The 27437-nt window shown below is 48.7% G+C and overlaps 8 protein-coding genes across 8 annotated transcripts; 4 read left to right on the forward strand and 4 right to left on the reverse strand.

Moving 5' to 3' along the window:
* Positions 1-278: 278 nt before the first annotated feature.
* Positions 279-1973, reverse strand: N7516_002774 (putative hexokinase Kxk; the record flags this gene model as incomplete). Its single annotated transcript, XM_057215494.1, has 7 exons — positions 279-866; positions 929-1153; positions 1219-1256; positions 1310-1625; positions 1678-1703; positions 1759-1881; positions 1934-1973. 7 exons carry the CDS (start codon positions 1971-1973, stop codon positions 279-281), a joined length of 1356 nt encoding a protein of 451 aa, XP_057077377.1.
* A 550-nt stretch (positions 1974-2523) lies between these two features.
* Positions 2524-3664, reverse strand: N7516_002775 (SIR2 family NAD-dependent protein deacylase; the record flags this gene model as incomplete). The annotated part of the gene is made up of 2 exons (XM_057215495.1): positions 2524-3489; positions 3542-3664. 2 exons carry the CDS (start codon positions 3662-3664, stop codon positions 2524-2526), a joined length of 1089 nt encoding a protein of 362 aa, XP_057077378.1.
* Positions 3665-4132: 468 nt separating this feature from the next.
* On the forward strand, positions 4133-6630 carry N7516_002776 (Golgi transport complex subunit COG4; the record flags this gene model as incomplete). The annotated part of the gene is made up of 2 exons (XM_057215496.1): positions 4133-5368; positions 5419-6630. The coding sequence occupies 2 exons, from the start codon at positions 4133-4135 to the stop codon at positions 6628-6630; spliced, it is 2448 nt and encodes an 815-aa protein (XP_057077379.1).
* Positions 6631-7519: 889 nt separating this feature from the next.
* On the reverse strand, positions 7520-9370 carry N7516_002777 (ammonium transporter; the record flags this gene model as incomplete). The annotated part of the gene is made up of 3 exons (XM_057215497.1): positions 7520-8785; positions 8865-9196; positions 9259-9370. 3 exons carry the CDS (start codon positions 9368-9370, stop codon positions 7520-7522), a joined length of 1710 nt encoding a protein of 569 aa, XP_057077380.1.
* A 3295-nt stretch (positions 9371-12665) lies between these two features.
* On the reverse strand, positions 12666-16011 carry pmr1 (Ca(2+)/Mn(2+)-transporting P-type ATPase PMR1; the record flags this gene model as incomplete). The annotated part of the gene is made up of 3 exons (XM_057215498.1): positions 12666-13240; positions 13296-15792; positions 15901-16011. The coding sequence occupies 3 exons, from the start codon at positions 16009-16011 to the stop codon at positions 12666-12668; spliced, it is 3183 nt and encodes a 1060-aa protein (XP_057077381.1).
* A 1540-nt stretch (positions 16012-17551) lies between these two features.
* Positions 17552-19371, forward strand: N7516_002779 (kleisin alpha; the record flags this gene model as incomplete). The annotated part of the gene is made up of 2 exons (XM_057215499.1): positions 17552-17815; positions 17869-19371. 2 exons carry the CDS (start codon positions 17552-17554, stop codon positions 19369-19371), a joined length of 1767 nt encoding a protein of 588 aa, XP_057077382.1.
* Positions 19372-20182: 811 nt separating this feature from the next.
* On the forward strand, positions 20183-22668 carry N7516_002780 (MFS transporter; the record flags this gene model as incomplete). The annotated part of the gene is made up of 10 exons (XM_057215500.1): positions 20183-20598; positions 20665-20774; positions 20838-20872; positions 20930-21207; positions 21259-21345; positions 21394-21803; positions 21873-21984; positions 22062-22195; positions 22391-22463; positions 22602-22668. The coding sequence occupies 10 exons, from the start codon at positions 20183-20185 to the stop codon at positions 22666-22668; spliced, it is 1722 nt and encodes a 573-aa protein (XP_057077383.1).
* A 2299-nt stretch (positions 22669-24967) lies between these two features.
* N7516_002781 (Zn(II)2Cys6 transcription factor domain-containing protein) lies at positions 24968-27188 on the forward strand (the record flags this gene model as incomplete). The annotated part of the gene is made up of 3 exons (XM_057215501.1): positions 24968-25193; positions 25256-27105; positions 27171-27188. The coding sequence occupies 3 exons, from the start codon at positions 24968-24970 to the stop codon at positions 27186-27188; spliced, it is 2094 nt and encodes a 697-aa protein (XP_057077384.1).
* Between the last annotated feature and the right edge of the window lie 249 nt (positions 27189-27437).

Raw genomic sequence — 27437 nt, forward strand, 5'->3', positions numbered from 1 at the left:
GTGCCTATTTCTCTATCTATGGGTATAAGTACTGGATACAGTACATAGTTACCAAGGGAATAATAGCACTTGTGATATTCTATTCACGAGCCTTCCAAGGCTAACATACACAGAATCGATATATCGTTAAATCTTTCATCAACCCCCTAAATCAGATGGCATAATCCACAATACAAAAAAAAAAAAAGGATATACTCCAACTCATCGATAAAAGGTTTGTCTTGTCATGGATCAGATAATAGTAATAGTCATCATCACCACTACAAAGCTAGTCCCACTCAAAGCAGGGTCTTCATGTCATCCATGTTGCGGACACCAACGAGGTTACCGGCCTTGACACGCTTGAGGGTCAGGGCAGCAATCAGGGCAGCACCAACACCGGAACCATCCTCAGCGGCCATGATGGAGACCTTGTCCTTGTCGGTAGGGGCCCAGTCGAGGATCTCACGCAGGGCCTGGGCACCACGCTCCTTGAAGAGGGGGTACTTGGTGAAGACGGAGCCGTCAGCACCGACGTGGCAGGACTCGATGTTCTTCTTGGTGCAGATAGCGGCGACTCCGCACGAGGACAGACGAGCGGCACGGGTACCGATCAGCTCGGCGAGGCGGCGGATAAGCTCTAGCTCTGGCTGGGTAGGACGGATGCTCAGCTTGCTGTCGAAGAGATCCAAGGTCTCGGTCAGGTTCTCATAGGGGTCCTCTTCGATGTTGGCGAGGAAGGAGGCATCGAGCAGGTAGGGCTTGCGGAGCTTAGTGACGTCCTGGCCGTTAAAGATCAGACCAGGGCGGTTGTCGACCAGGTCAATTAGTGCGAGACGGAAGATCTCTCCAAGGTACAGACCAGCGGTCATCTTCTCGAAGGCTTGCTGGCCGGGGCGGGGGAGTCGCGATCGATGATGTCATCGTATTTGGTGAGGGGCAGAACCACGTGCTCATTGTCGAAGGCTCCGTATTCGCAATTGATGGCGACGGGCATATCGGCGGGCAGGTTCATGTGGGCAAGCTTGGGTATGGATCCTGCGTTCTCCATGTATGCGGCGTTGACGCCGGTACCGAAAATGCAGCCAATCTTCATAGCGGTGTCGGTGTAAGAGGAAGCAATGAGGGTACCGGTGGTGTCGTTGATAAGGGCTGCAACTTTAATGGGAAGACCCTGTAGCTTGGTAAGTCTTCTGAACCTGCATGGAGAGGGTGGCACTATCCTAAGGATAAACATACCCGCTTCTTCAGGATCGCCTCGAGGGGGGAACAACATCCTTGCCCTCGACACCGTCAATGTCGAAGCCCTTGGTCCAGCGCTGCAGAATACCGTGATCGATGTACTCCTGAGTGGCGGGGTAGGAGAAAGTGAAACCAAGAGGCAGCTTGGTGAGGTTTTCCCCGGCGTGGTGGGTCTCGACGAACTGCTGCAAGCAGTCGGCGATGTACTCCCACAGCTCTTCGGCGGTTCCAGTCCGCAGCTCCTCGGGCATCTTGTACTTAGATTGTGTGATATCGAAAGCGCCCTTCTCCTCGGTCAAGGTAATCTCGCAAACACGTAGGTTGGTGCCGCCCATATCGAGGGCCAGGTAGGTACCCCGCTCATTTCCATCGGGGAAGTCCAGGACCCAGGTGACGTTCATGGGCTAATTGCTAGGTCAGTATATGTTAATGTCGGGATAATGATGTCGTTCTCACAATGTTGCCACCCTCAACACTCAGGCCTGATTTTTGTTAGCGATGCGTATAATCGGAGAGCTGCGGATAAAGTGGACTCACCCTTCTCGAGCTCCTTGACGAAGTGGTTCACAATCTCCTTAAGCTTGGAGCGATCGACGGTGAAAGCCTTCTCGAATTCCTTAATAGGCTCCAACAAGTTCTGGGGGAGCTCGTGCATGGACCCTGTACGACATGGTTAGTTTAGAAATATAGGTAGGGGTTTGAAGAGCCTCACCCTTCCGGGAATGCGGGTGCTTGGGGCCAAGTCCAACCATGATGAAGATGAGGTATATGGGAAGAAAGTAAGAGAAGAAAAGAAAGAAAAAAAAAAAGGTGGGAGAAGGGAGGAGGAAGGGGGGGGTTAGAATGACGATATGGAGAATTATAACGTGGGGCAAGTTGTAGATGTCTTATTTTGGACTGTCGGAGAGAAACGAGAGAAAGTCAATTGGGGCCTAAGGTGGGCTGTTTCAGTTTTAATAGCAGATATATTCGGACTATAAATAATCTACTATTCTATTTCTAATGTTATAAATGTTATAAATAGTATAAATAGTATAAATATATAAATACTCTCGGACTAATTGAGGATTATTTAGTTATTTAACTCCTTGAAATCAGGTATGTTCTGACTGCAAACGTTATGATCGGCGAGATCAATCTCTTGGCACGACTACTCCGTACTTAACTATACAACAGTTATACTCTATAACTATAACTATGTACAATACATAGTAGAACAAATATCTCTCCTATTTCTGCATATTCTGCATATCTGCATATTCTGCCTATTCTGCCTATTAAAATCAATTCATAATCATCATCTCAATGTGACAGCTTACGCGCCAAATGGGGAAAAACATGGTCGAGACCCCCAGATTGGCGGTGTGTCTTGTCGTATGACTCCAGCTTTTCGCGTACTTTATTTTGATACGCATCTGTCAACCCCAGAGTTCGATCGACCTCTTCCGTTAGTCGGTCCACTTCGTCCTGCAGCCGTTCGTCTCGCGTCGGTAGCGGGGCATTCTCCTCCGCTCTTTTCTGCGGGTCGGGGTTGGTTTCCTCCCATAGCCTCTCCAATTCCTCTCCCCATCCCATAGCCTTTGCAAACTTGCGCACACCAGCATCACAGTCCCCAATCACCAACACATCATTACTCCGTGATCCAAGGCCACCGACACGTTCCATGTTGATGAGCACGCGAGGTACACCCGGACTAACGAACGAAGGCAAACTGGCAAATGGCTGGACGGACAGACTAGTTCCCATAACAATGCAGAGATCGGCTTCTTCTGGCAGAGAGCGGCTATCGAAGAAGTCGGATGGTAGAGCTTCGCCGAAGAACACAATGTCCGGCTTGACTAGGCCATTGCACTTGTGGCAGTGGGGTACGTCACCCTTGGATACCATCTGATGCATCTCCTCGTCCGGGAAGGTCTCCTTGCATTCAATGCAGCGCTGTGTCGCAAAACTGCCATGGGCCTCGACGATCTTCTCGCCTGGCACACCTGCCTGGCGCTCGAGGCAGTCGATGTTTTGAGTAAAATGCTTCAAGAGCATCCCTTTGTCGTAAAGTAGTTTGACAAATGAGTGCACGATGGTCGGGCGATAGCGTCCCGGGTAAAGCTCGTGCGCCAGCGCATAGAAAGGCTTGGGGTTACGTCGGAAGAAACCAATATCAAAGACTGCCTCGGGTTCTGGTAGATCTAGATTTGCCAGGTTGGCGTAGATTCCCGTGTCAGGTGAGCGAAAGTCTGGGATGCCTGCTGAAGTGCTGATGCCCGCTCCCACCTGCATTTGGTTAGCTTCGACGCACTGTTTTCTGGGGATTTGCGCTGCATACCATCACCACAACTTTCTTCACATTATGCTGTTTAACATATTTGGCCACCGCCTCGATGTTACGCGCCTCAAGCACCGTGGGAGATGTGGATTCATCCACCTGGGTCGATGATTCGTTGCCCATGGTGCGTCGGTTTAGACGTCTAGGTTTGCGACGTCCGATGATGGCGGTTGAGGACTTGACAGTCAAAAAAAGTCAAAAAAAGTCAAATCTTGAGACTTTTAGATCAGAGTAGCTAAAAGAGCAGCAGAGAAGGTTAACAGAAAAAAAAGGAAGGGAAACAGAAAAAGTGCAATTGATATGGGGATCGCGCGCGTGGGGGAAAAATGACGTCGGCCTGATTCACAACGATAGTAAAACACACGACATAAGAGGACAAACAAAAGTACAAAGAAAGGGGTCTAAGAGCGCAAAGACAAGGATGGCAAGTTTGATTTTGTTTTTAGCAATTTGGAGTCTCAAACTCCCGTTGGTCTTGATGTAGCACCGTAACTTCAAGCTTGAAGCTTGAAGCTGCAAAACCCACTCTCACCGCCTGCAACCCCCCTACAACTACAGGCGTGGCATCAACAAACCAACTTGCGACAACCAATGGCGCCCAGAATGGTTGCAACCGCCAATGGGTATAATGCCATGTCCCAAATCCCTCCAGACACCAATGCCTCCCCCACAGAGACATTTCCTCCCCCACAGCCCGACATCTTCAACGCCAACTCCGTCGCCGAGATCAAAGCCACGTTGTCCCACCTACATACCCAAGAAGCGTCTGTGACCGCCCGCCTCGATGCCCTAGTAACATCCCAGAAAGACCTTTCCCGTGAGCTGGGCCGACTGGACCTGATGCGCGCCAACATCGGGACTCATGCCAGCACGACCCGCTCCATCAGCCATGGAATGCTCTCTGAAGCCGCCGGCACCGCCGACCGGATCTCCAGCGCGGTCCGCCGACTGGATCTAGAGCAGGCGCGTGTGAAAGCCACACTTGAGGTTGTAGAGCAGGTTGCCGAGCTTAAGGCATGTGCACTGGGCGTGGCTGGATCGATGGGTGCGCCCCAAGACTGGGAGAAAGCCGCCAGCTACCTACACCGTGCGGCTCAGATCCCGGCTTCGGTCGTCAATGGCGCATTTGCCGCGGAGATGGTTCCCACGGCTGAAGTACCAGACCCACCAAGTGTGACGCTCGATAACGCGGCGGAGTCGCTGTGCGGGCTGTTCCTGCGTGAGTTTGAGAAGGCAGTTAAGGAGAATGATGGGGCCAAGATTACGCGGTTCTTCAAGCTATTCCCACTTATTGGACGCTCTGAGGTTGGACTCGATGTTTATGGTCGCTATGTGTGCCAGGGCGTTGCGGCCAAGGCTCGGGCTAACCTTAACGGGGCTACCGGGGGTGCTCAGACTAAGGATGGGTTCTTCTATGCCAATGCGCTTACCAAGCTGTTTGAGCATATTGCGCAGATTATTGATGGCCATGGCGGACTCGTTGAGCATCACTATGGCCCCCGTAAGATGGGACGGGTCATTGAACGGCTGCAGGTTGAGGCTGATGTACAAGGCGGTATCATTCTTGATACTTGGAGCGATGAGCGACATGTGGATCGTAAATTGATGGATATCAAATCCTATGCTTTCACTTTCTTGGTGCAAAGCTTCCTTCCAGCTCAGCGACCAGGCCCGGCTCGTTCACAATCCCCTGCCGTGGGGGCGAGCACTGCTGCTGCCGACGAGGAGGGGGTTGATATGAAAGAGATCGACGGTGTCTTGAATGAAATGGCTATCATGTTGGGTCGGTGGTCACTGTACTGTCGGTTCCTGGCTGATACATGTAATGTGAGTTGCAATCTCCACCTCTTTAATGCCAGCACTAACAAATTCTCTAGTCTTCGGGTGAGGATAATACAGACGACGATAAGCGATTCGAGCTTCCCAGCTTCTTGCGAGAGTCACCTCTGGCCCAAAAGATCAATGACCGCCTGGTGTCCCCCTTCAACGCAATGACAACCTTCTTCTTCCGCCGTTCTGTCGAAAAGGCTTTCCAGCTAGACGAGTCCCCATCAGGTCTCACGCTGAACCCCCAGCGTCCACTGAAAGCCAACCCACCACACATCACCTCAGCCATCGACGACATAATGTACATCGTCAACAAAGTCATCCAGCAGTCTCTCGCAACTTCCCAAGAAGCAGTCGTGACAAACGTAGTCCCGACACTCTCACGAGTCCTAGGCTCCGATTTCATCGGAATGACGCAGCGCAAGATGCGCGACGAGTGCTACCCACGCTCAATACAAGGCGGGCAACCCGCCGAACAAACCACAATCTCCTTCCTAGTTCAAATCAACAACCTCGACCTAGGAGTCGACTACATCCGACGAATCGTGCAAAACAACACGGGCTCAAAACCCGACACCCCAACCACAGAAGCAACCCCGCACCTCCTGACAATATTCGCCAGCCCAAGCACCGCCAAAAAAGTCGACCAAACCCTCCAAACCCTCTCAACAACCTTCGAAAGCAAAGTAACCGACCTCCTAACAGACGGAATCCAAGTAATCTTCAACAACACCATAAAATCCCGCCTCCGCCCAATCCTCGCAGACGCATTCCGAGACATCGAATACGCACCAAACCCCAACACCCCCGAACCAGACAACCCAACCTCATCCTTCGACAACAAAGAACTCGTCAAGCCACGCTTCACATCTTTATGGAACGACCTATTAACACCATTCGCACGGATCCTGACACCATCCGCCTTCGACCGCGTCCTCGGCGTGACGATCGCGTATCTAGCCCGTCTACTAGAGAAGAGACTTTGGTCTTACGGGGCTCGGATTAATGCGCTTGGCGCCGCGCGTCTTGAGAGGGATGTTGCCGGACTTGTTGGCGCTGCTGTTGATGTTGGGTATGTTGCTGGTGCGCCGGGGAGATATAAATATCGGGATTGCTTTGCGCGGTGTGTGCAGATGACGCTTGTTATGGGTATGGATGAGGATGAGTGGGATGAGGTTAGGAGGGGTGGGGTTGCTGCGGAGGTTGTTGAGAAGCTTGGGAGGGAGGATTTGATTAGGGTTAGGGGTATGGTTAGGAGGTAACTAGGAGAGATGTGAAGTGTTTGTATAGAGGTTGTTTTTATGGGGAGATTTTGTATAGATTGTTTTGTTTATTTGATTGGTTTCTTTTGTTTCTATTCTGATTCTGATTTTGTGTTTATGTTGTTAGGCTTTGGGATTTTATATGAGGTCTGGATTGTATGTAGATTGGCATGTTATTTTCCATACAAATATATATATCTACATCCATCTACGTACAGATGAGCATTAATAGTAAGAATTGTCTTAACTAGATAATAGATAAATTTGTAAATCAGGCTGTCTCGCTCTATACTGCCGACGCAAAAGCAGAAGACAATAGACACATAGACAAAAAGCAACGTATTTCCCTGGCAATTCAATGAAGCACGAGCAGTTGGTGTACACGTACAAACCCCAGTTTAATATTCCCTGACCATTACCAGGCCATTAAAAAAGAAACAAAGAGCAATGGAGCGCCGGGCCAAATTAGACCATAATTCAAGTTGCTTTTCCCGAGGGATGTGTAGTTCGGTGTGAAGGTGAGGTATGTTTGACAGCGCGGGAGTTGATGGGGATGGTAAATGGGGGTGTGAGATGTTGGATAGTATGTGAGGTCGGTAGTATAAAGTTGGTAGTAGAGTAGAGGTGAGGTGATGGAGGAAAGTCGAAGGGTGGGTTTGGAGGTATTGGGTTTGGAGGTATTGGGTTTGGAGGTATAGCAAAAGCCCCAGGCTTTTTATTGCAAGAAAAGAAACACGCTCAAGGGATATCGAGATAAAGAAGCGAAAACGCGAAGAAAATCAAAGCTTGCTGGACGGAATGGCGGATGCGAAATTTATGCCATGCAAAAGAGGATGGAAAAATGAGTTTAAAAACCAACCAAGAAGCAGGAGAATGTAATAGAAACTGATTAGTTCTCCGTCTTCTCGTGGACCGGTCTTAGCACAACGGGTTCAGTACTCTGTACCTCGGCAGGATGTTGCTCAGCGGCCTGCCGAGGAGCAGGAGCGATCTTGATTTCGTGCAGACCGATGTCACCTTCACTGCCGCCACGGCTGCTCTGGCTGATCTCACCATTGGGCGGGTGACCCTCGAGCATCACCTCACGCGGGGAGCCTCCGAGCATCATCTCGCTGTGTTCCCCGATGCCGTAGCGCTGCGCGGCGGGGACCTGGTGGCCGTCTTCGAGCTGGTCGTGGTTCTGCGGGGTCCAGGCGAGGTAATCACGGCGGACCTCAACGTAGTCATAGGCGAACTCGCCAAGCTGGTCGTCGTCCATACCGAGGAGCTCAGCTTCCTCGGACGCGCGCAGGTTCAGGCCGGGGATGGCGTTGATTGCGTAGGCGATAATGGCGGACATGACGAAGGAGTAGGAGGCGGTAGCGACGATGTAGGCGATTTGAATGTACAGCTGCTTGTAGTTGTGGATGACCCAGCCTCCGACACCGGTGCCGGTGTTGACACCGTCCAGACCAACAATAGCGTCATCACCGAAAAGGGCGTTGAACAGCAGGCCGACAATTCCAGCGATTCCGTGCTCTGCCAACACATCCATAGAGTCGTCGATCCGGATCCAGTACTTGATCTTGGTGGAGTAATTGCAAACAATACCAGTTACAATTCCGAGAATGACACTGGCCCAGGGAGAAATAAATCCGGAGGCGGGTGTTGCAGCTACCAGTCCTGAGATGGTACCGGAACACCAGCCGACCATCGACCACTTACGAGCCAGACGCCAATCGAGGAGAACCCAAGTGATAGCTGCAAAGGCGGCAGTCAGGTTGGTGTTCCAGGAGGCCATGGTTGCGCGCAGGTTAGCTCCGAACGAGGAACCACCGTTGAAACCAAGCCAGCCGAACCAGAGGAAGACTGTGCCGAGAAGGATGAGAGAGACGTTGTGTGGGCGGAAGTTGAGCATCATGCGTTCCTGTCGACGACCGAGGACCATCGAGTAGGCCAGAGCTGTGAAACCGGAACCGATTTCGACGGGACCACCACCGGCGTAATCCATCACGCCGTACTTGAATGCCCAACCATTGACGTTCCAGACCCAGCAGACCAGCGGACAGTAAACGATCGTAGCCCAGATGAAGACGAAAACCATGGCAGGGAGAAGCCGACCGCGTTCGGCGACAGCTCCCATAACGATAGCTGCAGTAACACCGCAGAATTGCATCTAGAGGTTAAGGATTAGCATCCTGAGAACCAACAAAAAAGACCCCCCAGATTGGTGATTTCCGAAAGTTCAATCGTACCTGGTAGAATGCATAGAGCAAGTTAGGAACCAATGGAGAACCAGGACTGGGATCAGCCAATGTGTTCATTAAACCGAAGTTGCGCAGGTTGCCGATATAGCCATTGGTCGCAGTCGGGGAGAAAGCCAGTGAATAACCCCAGAAATACCATTGGAAGGTCACGACAGACAAGGAGGCCATACAAGCCCAGATCATGCTAAGGGCAGACTTTCGGCGCGCCAATCCTGAGTACAGAAACCCGAGACCGGGAATCATGACCATGACCATGGCCGAGGCCACGATGATATAGGCCTGATCGCCTGATTGAAACCATTTGTTCACATTTTCGGTGCCTATACATGAGGGAATCAATGTTAGACCATCATTCCCTTGACGAGACAGGATAAACGCATACGGGAATCACCACCCAAGTCTGCGTTGGTCGAAAGGTCGTAGTTGGCAGGAGCTCCGATCCAGTTGTAGGAGGCATAGTCCGGGGCGTACGGGGCTTTCCCGCTGAACGCCATTATTGAAGGATTGTAATGTTTGGAGGGATATAGCGAAAGTTGTGGAATGTCGAGTTAGTTGGAGGAAAGGAAGTACAAGAAAGTACAAGAAAGATAAAAAAAGATAAGGATGTTCCAGAAGTTAAGGAAAAGAGAAGAATTCGCCACGAATATAAAAAAAAATAAGGAAACCCGAACTTCTTCTGAACCAAAAAAAAAAACAACCAAAGATAAGTCAGATCGACACTGGTGGGTCAAATCAAATGGTAAGCAAAAGCAATTCAAAGTGTGCACTTCCAACGCAAATTCTCCTTAACTATCTAACACAGTAGAAAAGTCAAAAAAAAGAGTATGAAACAATTTCCCCGTTAAGAAAAAAAAAATAGAAAAATAGATATATTCGTAGGAAGACGCGGCTGAAGGGAGAAATCGGATTTGAAATGAAAAAAAAAAAAGAAATGAAAAAATGTGGTTAACGTGGTGTTGGGTCAGAGATTGTGACAATAGCAATGGGATAATCCCGATAATACTATATCCTACACACTTTCTTTCTCTTTCTCTCTCTCCATATTTTCAAATTCTCAAGTCTTCAGGTCTGGTTGGGATATAGATAAAGGTTCCATTTGATTTCTGTATACATCAATTAACATAACATATTGCTATAACCCTCGTCATCCCCGGCGTATATGACCGCAAGATAGGGTGGCAAGGGATGATAAGTATGGTCCCCTGCCAATAGTTCAAGTCTTGGCCATTTGAGAGATATAGTTACCTGTTCTTACACTGGGAGATTACATGTAGATTATGATCCCATGTACTCTGTACCATTGTCCAGATGACTCAACTCCGGGGAATAGTTCCTGGGGTTTCGGGGAAGTAGATTCCACAGCCTCCATGGAACATGGGTCTACTTCTTATATATATCTTCTTCAGAGATGAACTCCTAAATACGAATAGATAGATAACTAGGCTTATCATAAGTATCCTGCAGTTACCCCCTCTCTTTCTTTTGCCTAGGAGCATATATACTCCATACCTTAGAGAGAATAGAAGTCGGGATCCCATATTCTAGAGATATCGGAAGAGAAACAAGGGAGCTTATCTTGTCTTTGCGGATATCAGAGCTTCAAATTCCATAAAATTCCTATCCGCCACCAGCAATTGGACGAGTGACGCTGGATTCTAGTGGATGTGATTGGCTACAGATAAAGTCCAACTTGCCACTTGCACTAAGTGGGTCCAGACCGTAAGCTAAGCCTTTCCCTTTTTGTATTAGCGTATCGAAGTGGGAATGAGCCAACGATTGGCGACAGATAAGGTCCCCAGTTGTCGCCGCTTGGTTTCTCTTGGCTTTCCGTTTTCTCCCGATTTCCGGGTCCGGCAGGAATCCGTTCTGCACTTTAATTTTCTTCGTGTTCGGATCCTTACCACCGATGCCGGAGTCTTAACCCTATCTCCCGAGTTCATGTACAATATAAACTGGATGCTATTCAAATTATATTCGATCAAATTCTATACTAGGGAGTATAAGGGGGACTATTGTCATATGTACTTGTTTCTGTCGATCTTCTATCTCGAGGTTCTAGGACGAAATTACCTTATTTCCCTTATCAGTGACTTTCTGCAGTGTCAGCTAGGTGATCCACTCCCGGGGTCTATCAGCCTCCATCTGGGCCGAGACAATTCTCCATACATTTCGCACTTGGCGTATTTATAGCGTTGCGAGTTGGGAAACTTCCCACGTCATTGAGTATGGAGTAGACCCTCTGTAGCTGGATTATATACTACGGAGTATGTATTCCGTATATGTACAACCTATTGTACCTCGCTTATGGGAATTGCCCGGATTCCAAAAATATGCACAGCATGCACAGCATATATATTGCTTCAACAGACACGCTACAATCCTCACCAACCCCAGCCACACCCTCTACACAAAACCAAAACACAAAACCCAGGGCACCGCTACTATTACAATGATAACTAAATAATGAATGCTAAACTTGGATTAACGATTATGAGACTAGTCCGCCGTATATGCGGCCTTCTCATGTCTTTTCAGTAATCCTTATATACTATGTTCCTTTTTGACACATCTTCTCCTCCACCTTCTGAAGGCTATTGAATCCCTTCCCAGCTAGTCAGCAATAGGCTTAAAATGTGCGACTTTTCGACACACATAGGTAAGTAACCTAGAATGAATGCACCAATGAGATGCATAGGGCCTGTCCGAAAACGGGTCCACATTCGGGTTCGCTTAAAGTGCACATTTGAGCCAAAATCTCATAACAGCATGGCCGGCTGGCCCAATGGCAAGGCGCTTGACTACGAATCAAGAGATTGCAGGTTCGATCCCTGCGTCGGTCACTACTTTTTTTTCTTTTGGAAAAGTATATATATCATATACTAGTTTTTGCTCCATGGCAAGGGAATCACACCTGCGTGGTTCAATTCTTCTTCGATCACGGGTGATAGTTTACCTTAATATATGAGGTATGCAGAAAGAATCGGAGAAAGCGGACGGGGAGATGATGGCCTGCATAACCATATAAAAGGCCGTCTTGTCATATTAGCCCTAAGTGGCTTCAAGTGAATATCAGAAAATGGTCTACTACATTCCTAATATTCTACGCATACCTTCTATAGTTTATAAATAAACGAACGCGTCGATAACGCGTCGATCAATAAACCCTATCCCAATTGAACAAAATACTATGAAATGGCTCGGATGGCTGAAAGAAGCCTCATTCATCTCCATTTGGGAATGTTTCTCGAAAAGAGGTTCCCTAGTATTTCAAGCGAAGAACCACAGGCATAGGTCCACTAAAGTAAGGATTATCTTCCTTTGTTTTATACTACGATCGTTCTATGTGGCTGCCGCAACTGGTATCCCAAGAACCAAGTTGGGTCCAAATCGACTTGGCAGGCAACCTGAACCCCTCTTGGAAAGGGTCACACAGTATGGGAGACAGGACCTTACGGTACGCGGAACTCAGAACAAGTGAACTGGTACACAAAGTTAGTGGAGGATGAGTAACCCTAACGTTGTGATTTATGCAAGATGGGTATACATAATTTTGGTTTATCACACGAGAAAAGCATCTGACGAGACATCTACAAAAACCACCAAAACGGACCACCGAAAGATGAGAGGCCGACTACACGGGAAAACATAACATGTATGCCGACAACCGACAATTCTATTATGTATATGGGGGATATCAATCCAAATATGATAAACTACACACGCCTATGCCATAGACACCTCTAAAATAGTAACAGGCAATCCAAACCGTACACTCGTGGTATCGGTATATCAGACATTGACGCTATAACCGGAGCCCACACCACGCCGACGACGGACCGCATGCAGATACTTGCGGCCCTCATCTACCCAGAACACCGAACTGGCAATGAAGACCAGCTTGACCAAGGACCCGAAGGCGAGAGCCTCGGTCTGGAAGATACGCTGCAGGAAGGGCAGGTAGATCACGCAGGCCTGGCCAGCCAAGGAGCCAAGAACAGCGTAATTGAACATCTTGTTTCCGAACAGAGGCATTTCACCGCGCAGGACGGACTTACCCTCGCTGCGGCAGGTCAATGCGTTGAACATGTCAAATAGAACAAAGCAGGTAAATGTCATGGTGGTGTCGTGCGCGGTGACGACGCGGGAGCGCTTCTCGACTGGGCTGCCGTCGGTGATATCGCCCATCTCGTGGATGTAGATTGACAACGTACCAACCATGATGATCATGGCTGAAGTGAGGACGCGCTGGATCAGGGGTTTTGTCAGAACACGGGCTGTCTTGGGTCGTGGTGGGCGGTTCATGATGGTAGGGTCGACAGGCTCAACACCTAGGGACTGGGCGGGCGGGCCATCCATGAGAATATCTGTAATACTTGTTAGAGAAATACAGGGGACGGAACCAGATGCTGGAGTACTCACTGATCCACAAGATCTGCATAGCATTCAGCGGATTCTTGAAGCCAAGAGTGGTGCTCAGCAGTACAAGACTGAGTGCAGCCACGCTGGTACTAAGCTGGAACGTAATGAAGTTCTGGATGTTATAGAAGATACCCTTGCCCTGTTCAATTGCTTGCAAGATAGTCGAGAAATTGTCGTCCGTCAGAATCATGTCTGCTGCCTCCTTGGCAACGTCGGTGCCGAGCTTGCCCATGGAAATACCTATGTCGGCTTTCTTCAGAGCGGGTGCATCGTTGACACCATCACCGGTCATGGCAACAACATCTCCGCGGGCTTGAAGTGCTGTGACAATCTTCATCTTGTGGTCTGGGCTCGTACGGGCAAAGATCGAGACCGTTGAGATCGCCTGGGAAAGTTCGGCAGCAGTCATGCGGTCGAGTTCATCACCCCCGATGACCGAACGTGAATGCGGGGAATCACTGACTGGCATCCCAAGCTTCTTCGCGATAGCCACAGCTGTTGTCTCGGCGTCGCCAGTAATCATGATGATTCGGACACCACCAGTCATCAAGCGTCGAATGGATTTGTGAACATCTTTACGCGGCGGGTCATTCATACCTACAAGTCCTGCGAAGACCAAGCCGTTGTATCGCTCGTCATCATCACCATGGACGATTTTCGGGGATGACCGACTGCCAAATCCTCTGCCACCTCTAGAAGTATCACGAACAACTCCACTGGCAAAAGCGAGGACCCTAAGACCATCTGACGCCATATTATCTGCCGCTTCCCGGATAATTTTGCGACGGGGTTCGTCTAGAATTACTTCCCGACCATCCTTGGTGAGAAAGGTATCCGATCGCGCCAGGACCTGTTCGAGAGCACCCTTGATATAGGCAACATGGGGGCCTCCATTTGAACCACCAGAATCGCCGATAACAACACCCATCCATTTACGCTCGGAGCTGAACGGGGTCTCGTGGACACGAGCGCAGATACGATCGCGAACATCATCTTCTCCCAGGGTATCCATTAGATCCAAGATTGCCACATCGGTGGGTTGACCCACCCATCGACTTTTGGCAGCAGCCGAATCACTGTTGATGGTCGAAGAAAGTACTGCCGCAGAAGATGCGCTGGCTGGCGAGTTTGCGTGCATCCGTGACAAACGAGAGTTGTTTGCAATATTACCAACGCGAAGGATTGTCTGCGCTGCAGGACCAGAAGGAATCACCGAGGTCATTTCTCTTTGCACCTCGAATGGTTCTGGACAGTCGAAATGCCACATTTTGGTAACTGTCATGTGGTTGAGAGTGAGAGTTCCAGTCTTGTCCGAGCAGACGACATTGACAGAGCCAAGAGTTTCAACGCTGGGGAGTCTTCGCATGATTGCGCCCCTCTTAGCCATACGCAGGACGCCGAGAGCGAGTGTGACAGTGACAATGATAGGCAAGCCTTCCGGGATGGCTGCGACAGCGAGCGAGACACCGATTGTGAACATTTCGAGAATCTTACGGCCTTGGATAAGACCGATGACTACGATCAATCCAATGACACCGAAAGAGATATAACTCAGCTCCTGGCCCAAACGATCCATAGATAGTTGCAAGGGTGTTCGAGGGCTCTCGATTTCTTGTAGCGAAGCTGAAATACTACCAAACTCCGTCTTGGCGCCGGTCGAGATAACGATGCCCTGACCGTAGCCTGAGCGGACTAGTGTACCCATGAAGGCAACGTTGTGCTGCTCGTTCAACCGAATATCAGCACCAACAGCACCGGTAGCCGGTGCATCATAGAACGGAGATCGAGGGGGTTCTATTCCTTTTGGGATTGGAGTGGTCCCACCAGATGCGGTGCGCAGAGCTTCCGCGTACTTCGCTACAGGCTCGTTTTCTCCAGTCAAGTTCGACTCATCAATGCTAAGATCTGTTGCAGCGGTGATTCGAATATCGGCGGGAATACGGTCTCCGGTAGTGAAAAGAACCAAATCTCCGGGCACAAGTTCGTTGGCGGGGACAGTTGAAGAAGCCTTGACCGCGGCAGACGCCGAACCTGGACTTTTGCTCCGAATTTCATCCATTTCCATAGATGAACCCACGGGTGACATACCAACATTCTCAATTGCCGTGGAGGAGGCTGTTGGAAGATCACGGATCAAATGGGCATAATGGGGTACAAGTCGGCTTAATGCTTCCAACGACTTCTCCGACCGGTACTCTTGAACAAAGCCAACAGTTACAACAATTGTTACCGCAAGAGTAATGCTGATGGCATCATCATAGTTGCCCATCACGAAAGATATTCCAGCAGAGCCGAGGAGGAGGAGAATCAGCGTCTCCTTGAATTGTTTAAGGAACCGCAGCCAGAGGGGTTCTGGCTCATCGTGGGGAAGCTCGTTCGGTCCATCTCTAGCCAAACGTATCTCTGCCTCAGCGGGGGTCAGGCCGTGTAAAAGGGAGGTCCGTAGTCGCTCGGCAGTTTCATGAGGCTCGAGCCACGAATATGTTGAGGTCGATGCCTAGAAGAAAACAAGACCATGTGTTAGAAACTCCATTGACTAAGGGGGTCGAGAAGTGGAGCAAAGGATATAGCACACGTAGTACATCAATCAAGCAAGTATACTTACCAACGACGGAGCATTTGGCGGTCCGGTCATATGTGTTGTGGAGGGAGGCCGAAGAAAGTCGGCGTTCGATGCATTATGCGAAGGCAATGAAGGTGTTGCGGACCTTGACATTGCTCATGCTTTGGGGGATGAATTGTGACAGACAAGAAAATAAGACGTTAAATATCTCGAAAAGTAATTTTCATCCCGTCTCGGTAAGAATTGACTATGCTTCGACAATTCACGTTAGTTGCGATCTGGCAGCAGCCTCACACGGGGGCGGCTAGACTAACGGCTAGAGTTGCGGAGTTGGCGCAAGTCGGTCGACAACAAACAAGGGACTAACAGATGACTTGAGACCAAAAATCCCATTCGAGTGAGCCTTTTGCTATAATCCAAATCGCAAAATAAGTCCATTCAGAGCATCGATTCCACTTGGAAGAGGCTAGGTCCTATGATGATGCTTTACCCGTTGTGGCCTAGCTATTCCGGGTAGGGAGTTTATCCGGATACTACATTTAGACTAGCGCGATATATCACGTGTAGGGCAGAGTACAGTAGAACCTGGTTATAACGATATAATTCAGACACGGGAAAATTATCGTTATATCCAGGTATTCGTTAAATCAAGGTGCCATATATTAAATATATATTTCTGGTTTATATACCAATTCGACCATAAAAAAGCCCCTAATCTCGCTCTGCTTCTACCCTTTTACTTTTCTTACTTCAATTAACCTCTTATGTCTACTAAGCGTACTAATTAACTGCTCTCGTACAGCCACTTTCTAGGTCTCCTTTCTAGGAGGTTAGGATCGATCGGCGAGGAATTTTAATTGGCTGAGATCGGATGGAGGTCACGTGACTGTCTAATGAGGTATTTTATTGGTCAGAAATGCTTGAAAATGACGTATAAATCCCTAGATATAACGATTTTTTGCGTGGGAGAGAGGGTGAATTTACGATAATCGTACAAAGCAGGTTTTAACGATTTTTGTATGGCGGAGTAATTCAAGCACCGGATTCCGATCGTTATAACCAGGTTATCGTTATATCCGGTATCGTTATAACCAGGTTTTACTGTATACTATGTACTCCATAAGAGCAAAGATTTATACAAGAATTTCATGGTTTTCTAAGACATATTTCTGAAAATTCTCTCAATTACTTCATCTGTAATTAGTTGGATCCTAGACCATGTAGTTTTTTTGCCAACAAAATTCTTTGTTGTGGTACTTCCTTCATACTTCGTACTGCTCTGGTATTCCTTTGTGTACCATACACGTGACTCGACATTCCCAGCCCCCTCAATTACATCAGCAAAAATCCGCCTGTGCCACAGCTGCCACCTGATATTCCCACCGACGCGCATCTTCCGTTCCTCCTTGGTTTCTCAGCCAACTCCAAGATATCCCTCGCCGCGCACATACCCTTCCCATCTTCATCGTCTTCGATGTCTTGAATTTACGCGATTGAGTGATAAACTTTTTATCCTTTTAGTCACATATCTATCCTTTCATACAATTACCGAGTGCGAGTCTTCGCACAAGTCATTGTTTTCCCGGCTTCAGCGCGTCGCCCAACTGCACCTCACCCCCGCGCCGGGCGGGTCCTTCCCATTTGGTAAAAGAAATTTTGCTGCTATAAAGTATCCTGTTGCGACAAACACACCATGTTCTATTCCGAGACCCTCCTGTCGAAAACCGGGCCGTTGGCTCGCGTTTGGCTGTCGGCTAATATCGAACGCAAACTTTCGAAGTCGCATATCCTACAGTCGGATATCGAGAGCAGTGTCAATGCTATTGTTGATCAGGGCCAGGCCCCTATGGCTCTGCGACTGAGTGGCCAGTTGTTGCTTGGTGTAGTTCGAATTTACAGCCGCAAGGCTCGCTACCTCCTCGACGATTGCAACGAGGCTCTGATGAAAATTAAAATGGTACGCACTCTTTTGAATTAGTAGTGATTTGGTTCAGTCTAATCATATACCAGGCTTTCCGTCTCACAAACAACAATGACTTGACTTCGACTGTCGTCGCTCCAGGTGGCATTACTCTTCCCGATGTGCTCACTGAATCTGATCTTTTCACCAACCTCGATACCTCTCTGCTCTTCCCTCAAACCCTCGACCTGGAGCCTGCTACGAAGCGCCCTGGTGGTATGGATTTTGGAAGCCAATTCCTCCCAGACAGTAGCTTCCGCCGCTCTGTTTCTCAGGAACCCGCACGCCTTGAAGACCCTTCCCTTGTTGATCTTGACCTGGGTGAGGACGAATTACCCCTTGGAAATGACCCGACTATGGAAATTGGTCGAGATGCTCCCGCGCCTCGTCCCGTGGAGGAGGATCTTTTCAATGACGCCGGAAAATTCAACGACGACGACGATCTTGGACTGGACCTTGGAGATGATGACGCTCTCGACAAGATGGATCTTGGCGATGATGTCCACGACAATTTGAATGACCTACTCCCAGATGCCCCCATGGACTTCAATAACGATGACGACTTTGGCGGTGGTGGCGAGACGCCCCGTGCTGCCGACAACCGATTCGAACGTGAATCTGAAAGCCCCCTTTCTGATGCTGGATCTGATCAAATGAACCAACTGGAGGAGGAATTCAACCGAGATGTATCTGCAACCCCCGATGCTGTTAGCGCCCAGCAGGGTCAACGTACTAAGCGCCAGAAGCTTATGGGACTCGACAAAGAAGTCGCGATCTCCAGCTCTAAGATCAAGGACCAGCAAAATGATCGTTCTTCAATTTTGAAGCCTGCGTCATTCTTGCCTCGTGACCCCGTCCTGCTCACCCTTATGACCCGTCAGCAGAATGGCAACTTTGTGTCTAGTGTATTTGGGGAGGACCGTGGACGCGGATGGGCACCCGAGCTGCGCGGCATGCTCTCTTTGGATTCCGTCAAGAAGGCCGGTGAGCTGAAGCGCAAGCGCGACAGTGGCATTTCCGATATGGATGTGGCTGCAGTCGACGTTCCCGCCCTGGAGCTTGGTGACGAGGAAGCCATCGTCCCGATCGACGAGGGTATTGCTCTCGATACGACTATGAACCTGCGCCCTGAAATTGAATTCCCTGGAGATGACGAAGACCATGTCTTGCATCTGAGTGATGACGAAGGCAACAATCAACCCATGGACGAGTTGGACGATACTATGGCGCACCCTGTGGATACCGAGCCGGTCTCAATGGGCACCAAGCACGCTGTGCATATTCTCCGCGAGAAGCTTGGTAGCTCAGCCACCCAGCAGAAGAAGAGCGTGTTGTTCCAAGATCTCCTTCCCGAGCAACGGTCTAGCAAGGCCGATGCCACAAAGATGTTCTTCGAAGTCTTGGTGCTGGCCACGAAAGATGCTGTTAAGGTTGACCAGGGCGCTGAATCCATTGGTGGTCCCCTCAAGATCGCTGGCAAGCAGGCACTCTGGGGCTCTTGGGCCGAGGAGAACGCTTCTGGTGCCATGAGCCAGCTTAGCCAGGCTCTGTAGAGGATGTGTCCTCTTGACCAAAATTTCTGGGATCTATTGGCGCATCTTTCTCTTCTTGTACAGCTCAACTTTGGGATGGAATATCTCAATTTGAGATCAGGTGTTTTCTTTTGTGGATAGCGTTCAATTGAATGACTATCAGGAGTTTAGGGCTTGCTTGGAGACATAGGACCTTGGTTACTGTTGGGGTTTTTGTTTGGGCACCTGGTCCCTTGGAAGACGTTAATGAATTGATTCTGTTGCGTAGTAGTGTTAGCTCTAGCTTAATTGAACATATCTCTATCTCGAAAGATATTTAGTTTTGTCTAGACCGTGTCAGATCGGAGAATTATGTGGCTCTTTACCACATGGTGCAACGTTCCCACGTGTTCACGTTCTTGGCGCCTGATAACAACCAAATACCCCAGTTAAAAGACAATGTATGTTGTAGAAACTAGGTTGTAGGTAGAAACTAGATCTAATTATCCATGTTAATAAAATTACACTTGGCAATACCTACGGCTACCAATTGGCTATTAATTATTAGCTATATGGCATCACTCCCGAGGTCGGCTTCGAGAAACCGGAATTAGGACCCCATGAACTAGTTTATCCCCGAGATCGTCTTGATTGATCAGCCGGACTTTCGATTTCCATTTTAGACGCTAAAGAACATTTCCCCTTCTTTTGCAAGATACTGACTCAGATATCCACCGGTCAATACATATACCCAGGGAGCTCCAGACTGTTCGTTTTGTTTTCTATGACTTCACCGCTAAAACAAAACAAACTAGATGAGCAAGTCTGACGTTTGACCGTATGTCAATTGACCATGTCTTCGTCAAGTACAGACACATCACAGCCGGACACCGGCGAAGAAAAAGCCCATATTGGCCCCGAAAGACACTCTAGCGATAAGAGCGACGACGGATTCGACCGCACCAAGTCCGAAGACGTAACTTATGCCCCGATAAACTCCCCGGGTCTCCACAATGAAGGCAGCGGACCACTCCAGAAACAACGCTCGAATGCGTCCAAATCAGTCACGTCCAGGTCTTTGGAACGCAGCTGGTCATTGAACGATGGCATCAGCATTGGCGGCCACGAAGTCGACGAGGCCGCGGTGGCAAACGAGGATGAAGCATATACTGTGGGCTGGGAGGAGAACGATCCTATGAATCCGCGCAATATGAGCAAAGCCCGACGGTGGTTAGTTGTCATTATTGTCTCAATGGGTTCGCTTTGCGTGTGAGTATACTGCCGGTTTCGTCTTGCTTTCTCTATATCGCATAGATGCTGATCTACTGCATGTAGGACCTGTGCCTCTTCGATCTATACTACGACATATGCCCAATTGATGAGTGAATTTGGGTGTTCGCAAGAAGTTGCGACACTCGGATTATCTTTCTTTATTTGGGGTCTTGGTTTGTGCTGATATCGTTCTTTCGCGGGCCGGACTGTACTGACTCTTTTCGGGTTACTTATAGGCATTGGACCACTATTTCTCAGCCCATTATCGGAGGTAAAAAAAGAAGTTCCGTAGAGAGATATTTGAATTACTGACATGATTTTTGCTTAGTTTTATGGCCGGAGAAACATTTATATTTGTTCCTTCAGCCTTTTCCTTGTTTGGATCATTCCATGCGCATTAGCTAAGAATACCCAGACCATGATTATCGCTCGGTTCTTCAGTGGACTGTCAGGCAGTGCCTTTCTGAGTGTTGCTGGAGGTACTGTCGGTGATATGTTTGATCGCCATGAGCTTGCATTCCCTATGATGCTCTACACTGCGAGCCCTTTCGTCGGACCTGAAGTCGGGCCTCTGGTTGGTGGCTTCATCAATGCATTTACTACATGGTATGTTTTCGTATTGAATTCTGGTATCGATTGAAGCTTATACCACCGCAGGCGTTGGACGTTTTATGTGCTCCTGATATGGGCGGGAGTGATGCTCGCCTCTATAATATTCCTGGTTCCGGAGACCTATCACCCAGTGTATGTATCTCCAAATCCTGGAATGGTTGCAACGCTAACATGCTCTAGACTTTTAAGACGTAAAGCGGAGAAGCTGCGCCAGGAAACCGGGGACGAGCGATTGAAAGCTCCCATCGAAAAATTGCAGCGTTCTGTGATCCAGACCGTGCTGCTCTCCATGAAAAGACCGGTTCTGCTCTTAGTATTGGAGCCAATGTGTCTATGCCTTTGCATTTTCTCGGCTATCCTGTTGGGTATTCTGTACCTCTTCTTTGGTGCTTTCCAGCTAGTCTTTTCAGAAGTTTATGGACTAGTAATATGGCAGCGTGGGTTGTGTTTCCTTGGTTTGTTTGTCGGAATGGTTATAGCCATTTTGTCCGATCCGATCTGGCGCCGAAATTACGTTCGTCTGGAGCGTAACCATGAGAAAGCCACAAAAATGCTCGATGACTTCCAGCCGGAGTGGCGACTGCCCCCAGGTAAACTTGCCAACAAATTGTTCAGGTGCCAAGGTTCCAAGAAAACAATGGCTAACTTTGACGGAATAGCGATCCTGGGAGGACCCTTGGTTACTATAGGACTTTTCATTTTTGCTTGGACAATCTACTCTAATGTCCATTGGATTGCGCCTATCATTGGCAGTGCTGTTTTTGGTGCAGGGTAAGATCAACCTTGCAATCTCACCTGGCTGGACGACCATCCATTGGTATTATGCTAATTGATTGTGTTACTCTTAGGACAATCCTAGTCTACTCGGGCATTTTCACATTCCTAGTCGATGCGTATCCAACTTTTTCCGCCAGCGCTCTGGCAGCGAACAGCTTTACTCGCTCATCCTTTGGAGGCATATTTCCACTATTTGGAATGCAAAGTAAGTTTGTCTGTACTGTCTCCGTGCCGCGACAAGAATTGGAAGCCCGTGCTTTCCATGCAGTGCATCTTTCCAATGCGGGTCGATGCGTTGTATTCTGAACAGGCCGATCTGTAGCTCTTCCTCAATGCTTGACAGCTATGTTCTTGTCTGGACACAGTTGAGACGTAACGATTATGGCTAACGGTTATGCAGTGTATCACAACCTTGGATATAACTGGGCAACTTCCTTGTTAGCATTTCTGACCCTTGTCATGACCCCTTTCCCGTAAGTGCTGATTTTGACGTCCTTGATTTACTCTTACGTTATGGCCTACCAATCTACTATTCCAGTTGCATGTAGCTCTGATGATAGAGAACCCAACATAAGCTGTTCTGTCCACTGTTGTACTGACATTCATAATAGGTACCTATTCTTCCGGCATGGGAGCTGGATCCGAAGTAAGAGCCGATTTGCGAAATCACAGGCGTGATAGATCCTTCCGTGCACATAAAATACCTGTACATACATTAATCTTAAGCGGGTTGGCTGCTGGCTGGATGCTCCTTTACGAGGGGAGCCATATGTCTACCCTCGGTGCCATTGCATCTCAACAGTTTAGCAACCGGTTTTGTCTGAACACGGTGTGCCGTAGGCGATGAACACGGCATCCCATGACCAGATGTTGGGAACCTCCTGGGCTGAGACGTTTTGGTTCGGGGATGGTTCAACACCTGGCCTGCAACCATAGATCAAGACCTAACGCCTGTAGCTGCTGTACCATCTGCAGTTCAAAAGCCAATGCAGAAAATCATAGTCAATAATACGCATGATCGGCAAGGATATATGCTTCATATGATAGCTCTACTTGAGTCCATCTGTAAACATCTTGCATATTGGATCCGTCCGTTCTTGACCCCAGGCAGACCATGAATCCTTTGATAATACTAGCATGCTTGATACAGGGATAAATAGATCTCACACCAAGAATAGAACTTGGACAGACCTGGCCCGGGCTTTAATTCTCCGACGGCAACCCCCAGTCTGCCGGGCCAGTTGCGAAGCATACGAGAAGTCATGTGGTCTTGGAATACAGTCACAGGCAATCATCCCCAACCAACCTATCCCCCGGCTACAAACAGACATGACAATCCCTTCTTTTGGAATATAGCAACCGTCATAGCTGAGCGATATATTGAGAGCCTTTTAGCCTCGGTAGAGCCAAACCCAGCCCAGCCTCGGAACAAAACGGGTCGGAGCACGATGCCGAGAACCATGGAAGGTCTGGAGCGGGGTTTCTCGGAATCAATTTGCCTGTGGCAGTAGAATAATGACTCAATTGGAGCTACTTGCATTCAACGTTCTTGGGTAATTTCAAAAGAGAATAAGATATGTTGTATACAATCGACCTGGTTCCTGCACGTGCGCAATTGCCCCCCGCGGGGTTTACTAATAGTGTAGGTCATCCGGTAATGCGTGGAACCCGATCTGGTGCAGGATTTCAATACAACCAATCAGAACCCATGAACGCGCTTAAATTACCTGTTGATTTCGGTATTGTTATGAAAGAGGTAATACTTGGCAAAATCAAATGCCGGACCTCCAGTGACAGTTGCTCTGAACGTCAGCATGTGAATATGATGTACATATATATAGCTCTTTAGTTCTGTGTATTCAAGATGTTGAAGGGCAATATTACTCTATGCTCCAGAAATTCATGATCAGAAGATAATTAAAACAGGCCCAACGAGGGATTAATACGTTGGGTAGCAAAAATAATAAAAAAAATAATAAAAAACCAGGAGAATTAATTAGGTAAAATGGTGGCTGTTTTACGAAGAAGTATAGCCAGCCCTGCCCAGGTGCGCCTTTTTTAGAAGTGCGAAATATATGTGAAAATTCTAAAATAATAGATAAAATACATAATAGAAAATATAGAAAAATAATTATATCCTGTCACTCACGCGAGTCTCATTCAGTCCTTTAACTTATCCTTTACAATTGGACTGTGTCGTGTTAACCTTCCAAGGTTGGGAAGTGTCTTGCTTAGACACCCAGTCACGGGAACACTCCCGAGAGAGAGAGAGAGAGCCGTTCTTGGGAGTCATCCACTTCTTCTTCGACCTTCCCCGCGAATAATATTTGCCTCGATTTTCTTTCTTTCTCCAACTTCTCTCGGCCTCGTATCGGCACGGTTCTCGCGTTTAGAGAGAAATTCACTTCTTCCCCGCAGCCGAACAAAATCGTCCACCTCTCTCTCCACTCCCAGTTCAGCCCCAAACCGTTGCGGGAATTTTCTGTCAGCTTTGCGCCAATTTCTCTCCATCTACAACCCACATTGAAATCCTTCAATGTGTCAGATCATCGTACATCCGTCGCATCTCCAGTCGATTGTCCCCCGTTATACCCGTGGCCCGACTCGCCGTGATTCCGCATCGGATTCCCCGCCAACTGTAGTCGCAAACGCGCGATCATAGGAACCACAGACCGGAGGCCCCTCCGACCTTCAAGAGGTGACTTGGGTGAATTTCAAGTCTCAACCCGGACAATCAACAATTTGCGATCGTTCTTTTTTCTCTGTCACAAGCTGGATCGAATCTTGTGCACGTGGATCCGCTGGCCCGCCGAGATCGCAGCGCGGATGGTATCCATCGGTATTGTCGTCACCACGATTTGTTTCTTTAGATAAACACAAGAAGGCACGGAAAGTGGTTTACTCGGTTTGAAGCACCGATTTACCTCAACTTTTGTGGACGTGTCCATAGATCACCGTTCCCGGGATACATGCCGAAATGAACATGGAAGCCAAGGACGGCACCCCAGTTCCTGCACGGGACTACAGTGGGGATCGCGATTCCGCTGATATCACGGAACACGAACAATCGGACGTAAAGCCCAAGACTAATGGCGATAGCAAAGCGGATCGCAAAGCAGCTAATGCCAAGGACCCCTCCCGACCGCGACGGAAGAAGGCCCGGCGAGCTTGCTTTGCATGCCAACGAGCTCATTTGACTTGCGGTATGATGATAGATTGATCCCCAGCCCTTGTTAGATAACTAACTAATATATATCGGGTTTAGGCGACGAACGACCGTGTCAACGTTGTATCAAACGTGGACTTCAAGATGCTTGCCATGATGGTGTTCGCAAAAAGGCCAAGTATCTCCACGATGCTCCCGATGGGGCGTTGATGCCAGCTGTCAGTAGCAGCAACAACACCAATCTATACAACAACACGCTCCGCAATAACCTGCCTATATCTAGAAATGGCACAAATGCTGTCAATTCCAACCAGCAACACAGCCAACATAGTCAACAAGCAACCAATCCCACGAATAACAACTTTTACCCTACGCCCCAGACACAGGCAGGATCTTACAATCCTTATCAAGAATCCTCCATGAGCCAAAGCCCGTTTACCACGCAATCACCTGTTTCACCCACTTTTAACATGAAGAACAGCACCAATGGTCGAAACCCGAGTCTTTCATCGACTGTAAACCAGCAGCCTACCCCAGGTGCTCTCTCTGGGGATACAAGTCAGTCTCAAAATCCTTTTGCAGGGCCATTTTTTGATCCTAGTGATCCAGCGCTCTTCAACTTCGATCTATCGAGCATGAACTTCGAAAATCGATACGGTGCTCTGGAATTCGGCATGCTTGGGCATATGGCCACCGGGGCAGCTGGTGACTCTCCTACTGACTCTGCAGGACAGCGAGGATCGATCGGTCGCAGTGGGTCTGCCCAGTTCTCCACACCAGCTCCTGGCTTTGGAGAAAGCCCAGGGAATCAACCTTTCATGTTCGGTGATCCTCTCCTAAATGAATGGTCGACCGGGCCGGCCTCGGGCCAGCATGTGAATGTCGGCGGTGTGTATGGCCAAAATACCATGCTCCCCGAACACATGAAAGCAAATGCACCACATGCATTTGCGATTGAAAGTGGACCAGCAAGCTTCACCAGTCCTGGCTCGGCCCCAAGTCCGAATATTGCAACGGGTGCATTTGACGACGTCCCATTCAATAATATTGCCCCTGCCCCAGCTCCCAAGTCCAACAGCCTGGTGCCGAATGGACAACGCCAGGTGCCGTCAGCATCGATCTTGAAGCACCCAAATTTGCAGGTTGGTCCTAAACGGCGCCACCGCAATCCTTCCTCAATATACGAAAGCGTGAAGGAGCCTTATGCTTACACCAGTGGCTTCCACAATCTGACTGCTTTCATCCAACGTCGCTTTTCGCCGCAAAAGACCGTGCGAATTGCCAAGGCGCTTGCATCTATTCGACCCTCTTTTATCGCAACTACTAAGACTCTTAATCGAGATGATCTCATCTTCATGGAAAAATGCTTCCAACGAACTCTCTGGGAGTACGAGGACTTCATCAATGCATGTGGAACGCCGACCATCGTCTGCCGACGAACCGGCGAGATTGCCGCCGTAGGCAAGGAGTTCAGCATCCTAACCGGATGGAAGAAAGACGTGCTTCTAGGAAAAGAGGCAAACCTCAACGTCAACACCGGTGGTTCGGGCGTACCTCAGTCCGGAATAACGTCACGCGGTAGTTTTACACCGCGCGGCACAACATTAGAGAATTCTGGCACCGGACGCCCCCAGCCAGTATTCTTGGCCGAACTTCTTGACGATGACAGTGTTGTGGAGTTCTACGAGGACTTTGCGCGTCTGGCATTCGGCGATTCTCGTGGTAGTGTCATGACTCGGTGCAAGCTGCTCAAATATAAGACCAAGGAGGACATGGATGTAGGACAGCCCGATGACAACGGAAAGTGGAGCAACCACCTCCGCAAGGGTGGCATTGCTGGCGAGGCTGGCATGAACCAACTTGGTTTCAAGGACGGAAAGGTCGAATGCGCGTACTGCTGGACAGTGAAACGTGATGTGTTCGATATCCCGATGCTCATTGTGATGAATGTAAGTCTCTTAAGATCACACATAACCTCTCATATTTGTGCTCATGCTAACGCGCCATCGTCTAGTTCTTGCCATGCATTTGATTTTTGATTTTTTTCTTTGGATTTGTTACCTGCTCTTGTTTCGGATAACCCCTTCATACCCTTGACAGGGCCTAACATCAGGCCTGTCTTCTTTTCTTCTACTGTTCTACCGTACATATTTCCTGGTTCTGGAATTGTATGATTCCCTTTGATGTTGATTTCATTCGGGCCACTGGGCGACGGGGTCTTTTTTTGTTATATGTTCTCGTATATACGTTGTTCTTCTTGGATTCCTGGAACCAATTCCAG

Source organism: Penicillium verrucosum (assembly GCF_028828655.1).
Source record: "Penicillium verrucosum strain IBT 35672 chromosome Unknown utg000001l_segment0_segment0, whole genome shotgun sequence".
Classification (NCBI taxonomy): domain Eukaryota; kingdom Fungi; phylum Ascomycota; class Eurotiomycetes; order Eurotiales; family Aspergillaceae; genus Penicillium; species Penicillium verrucosum.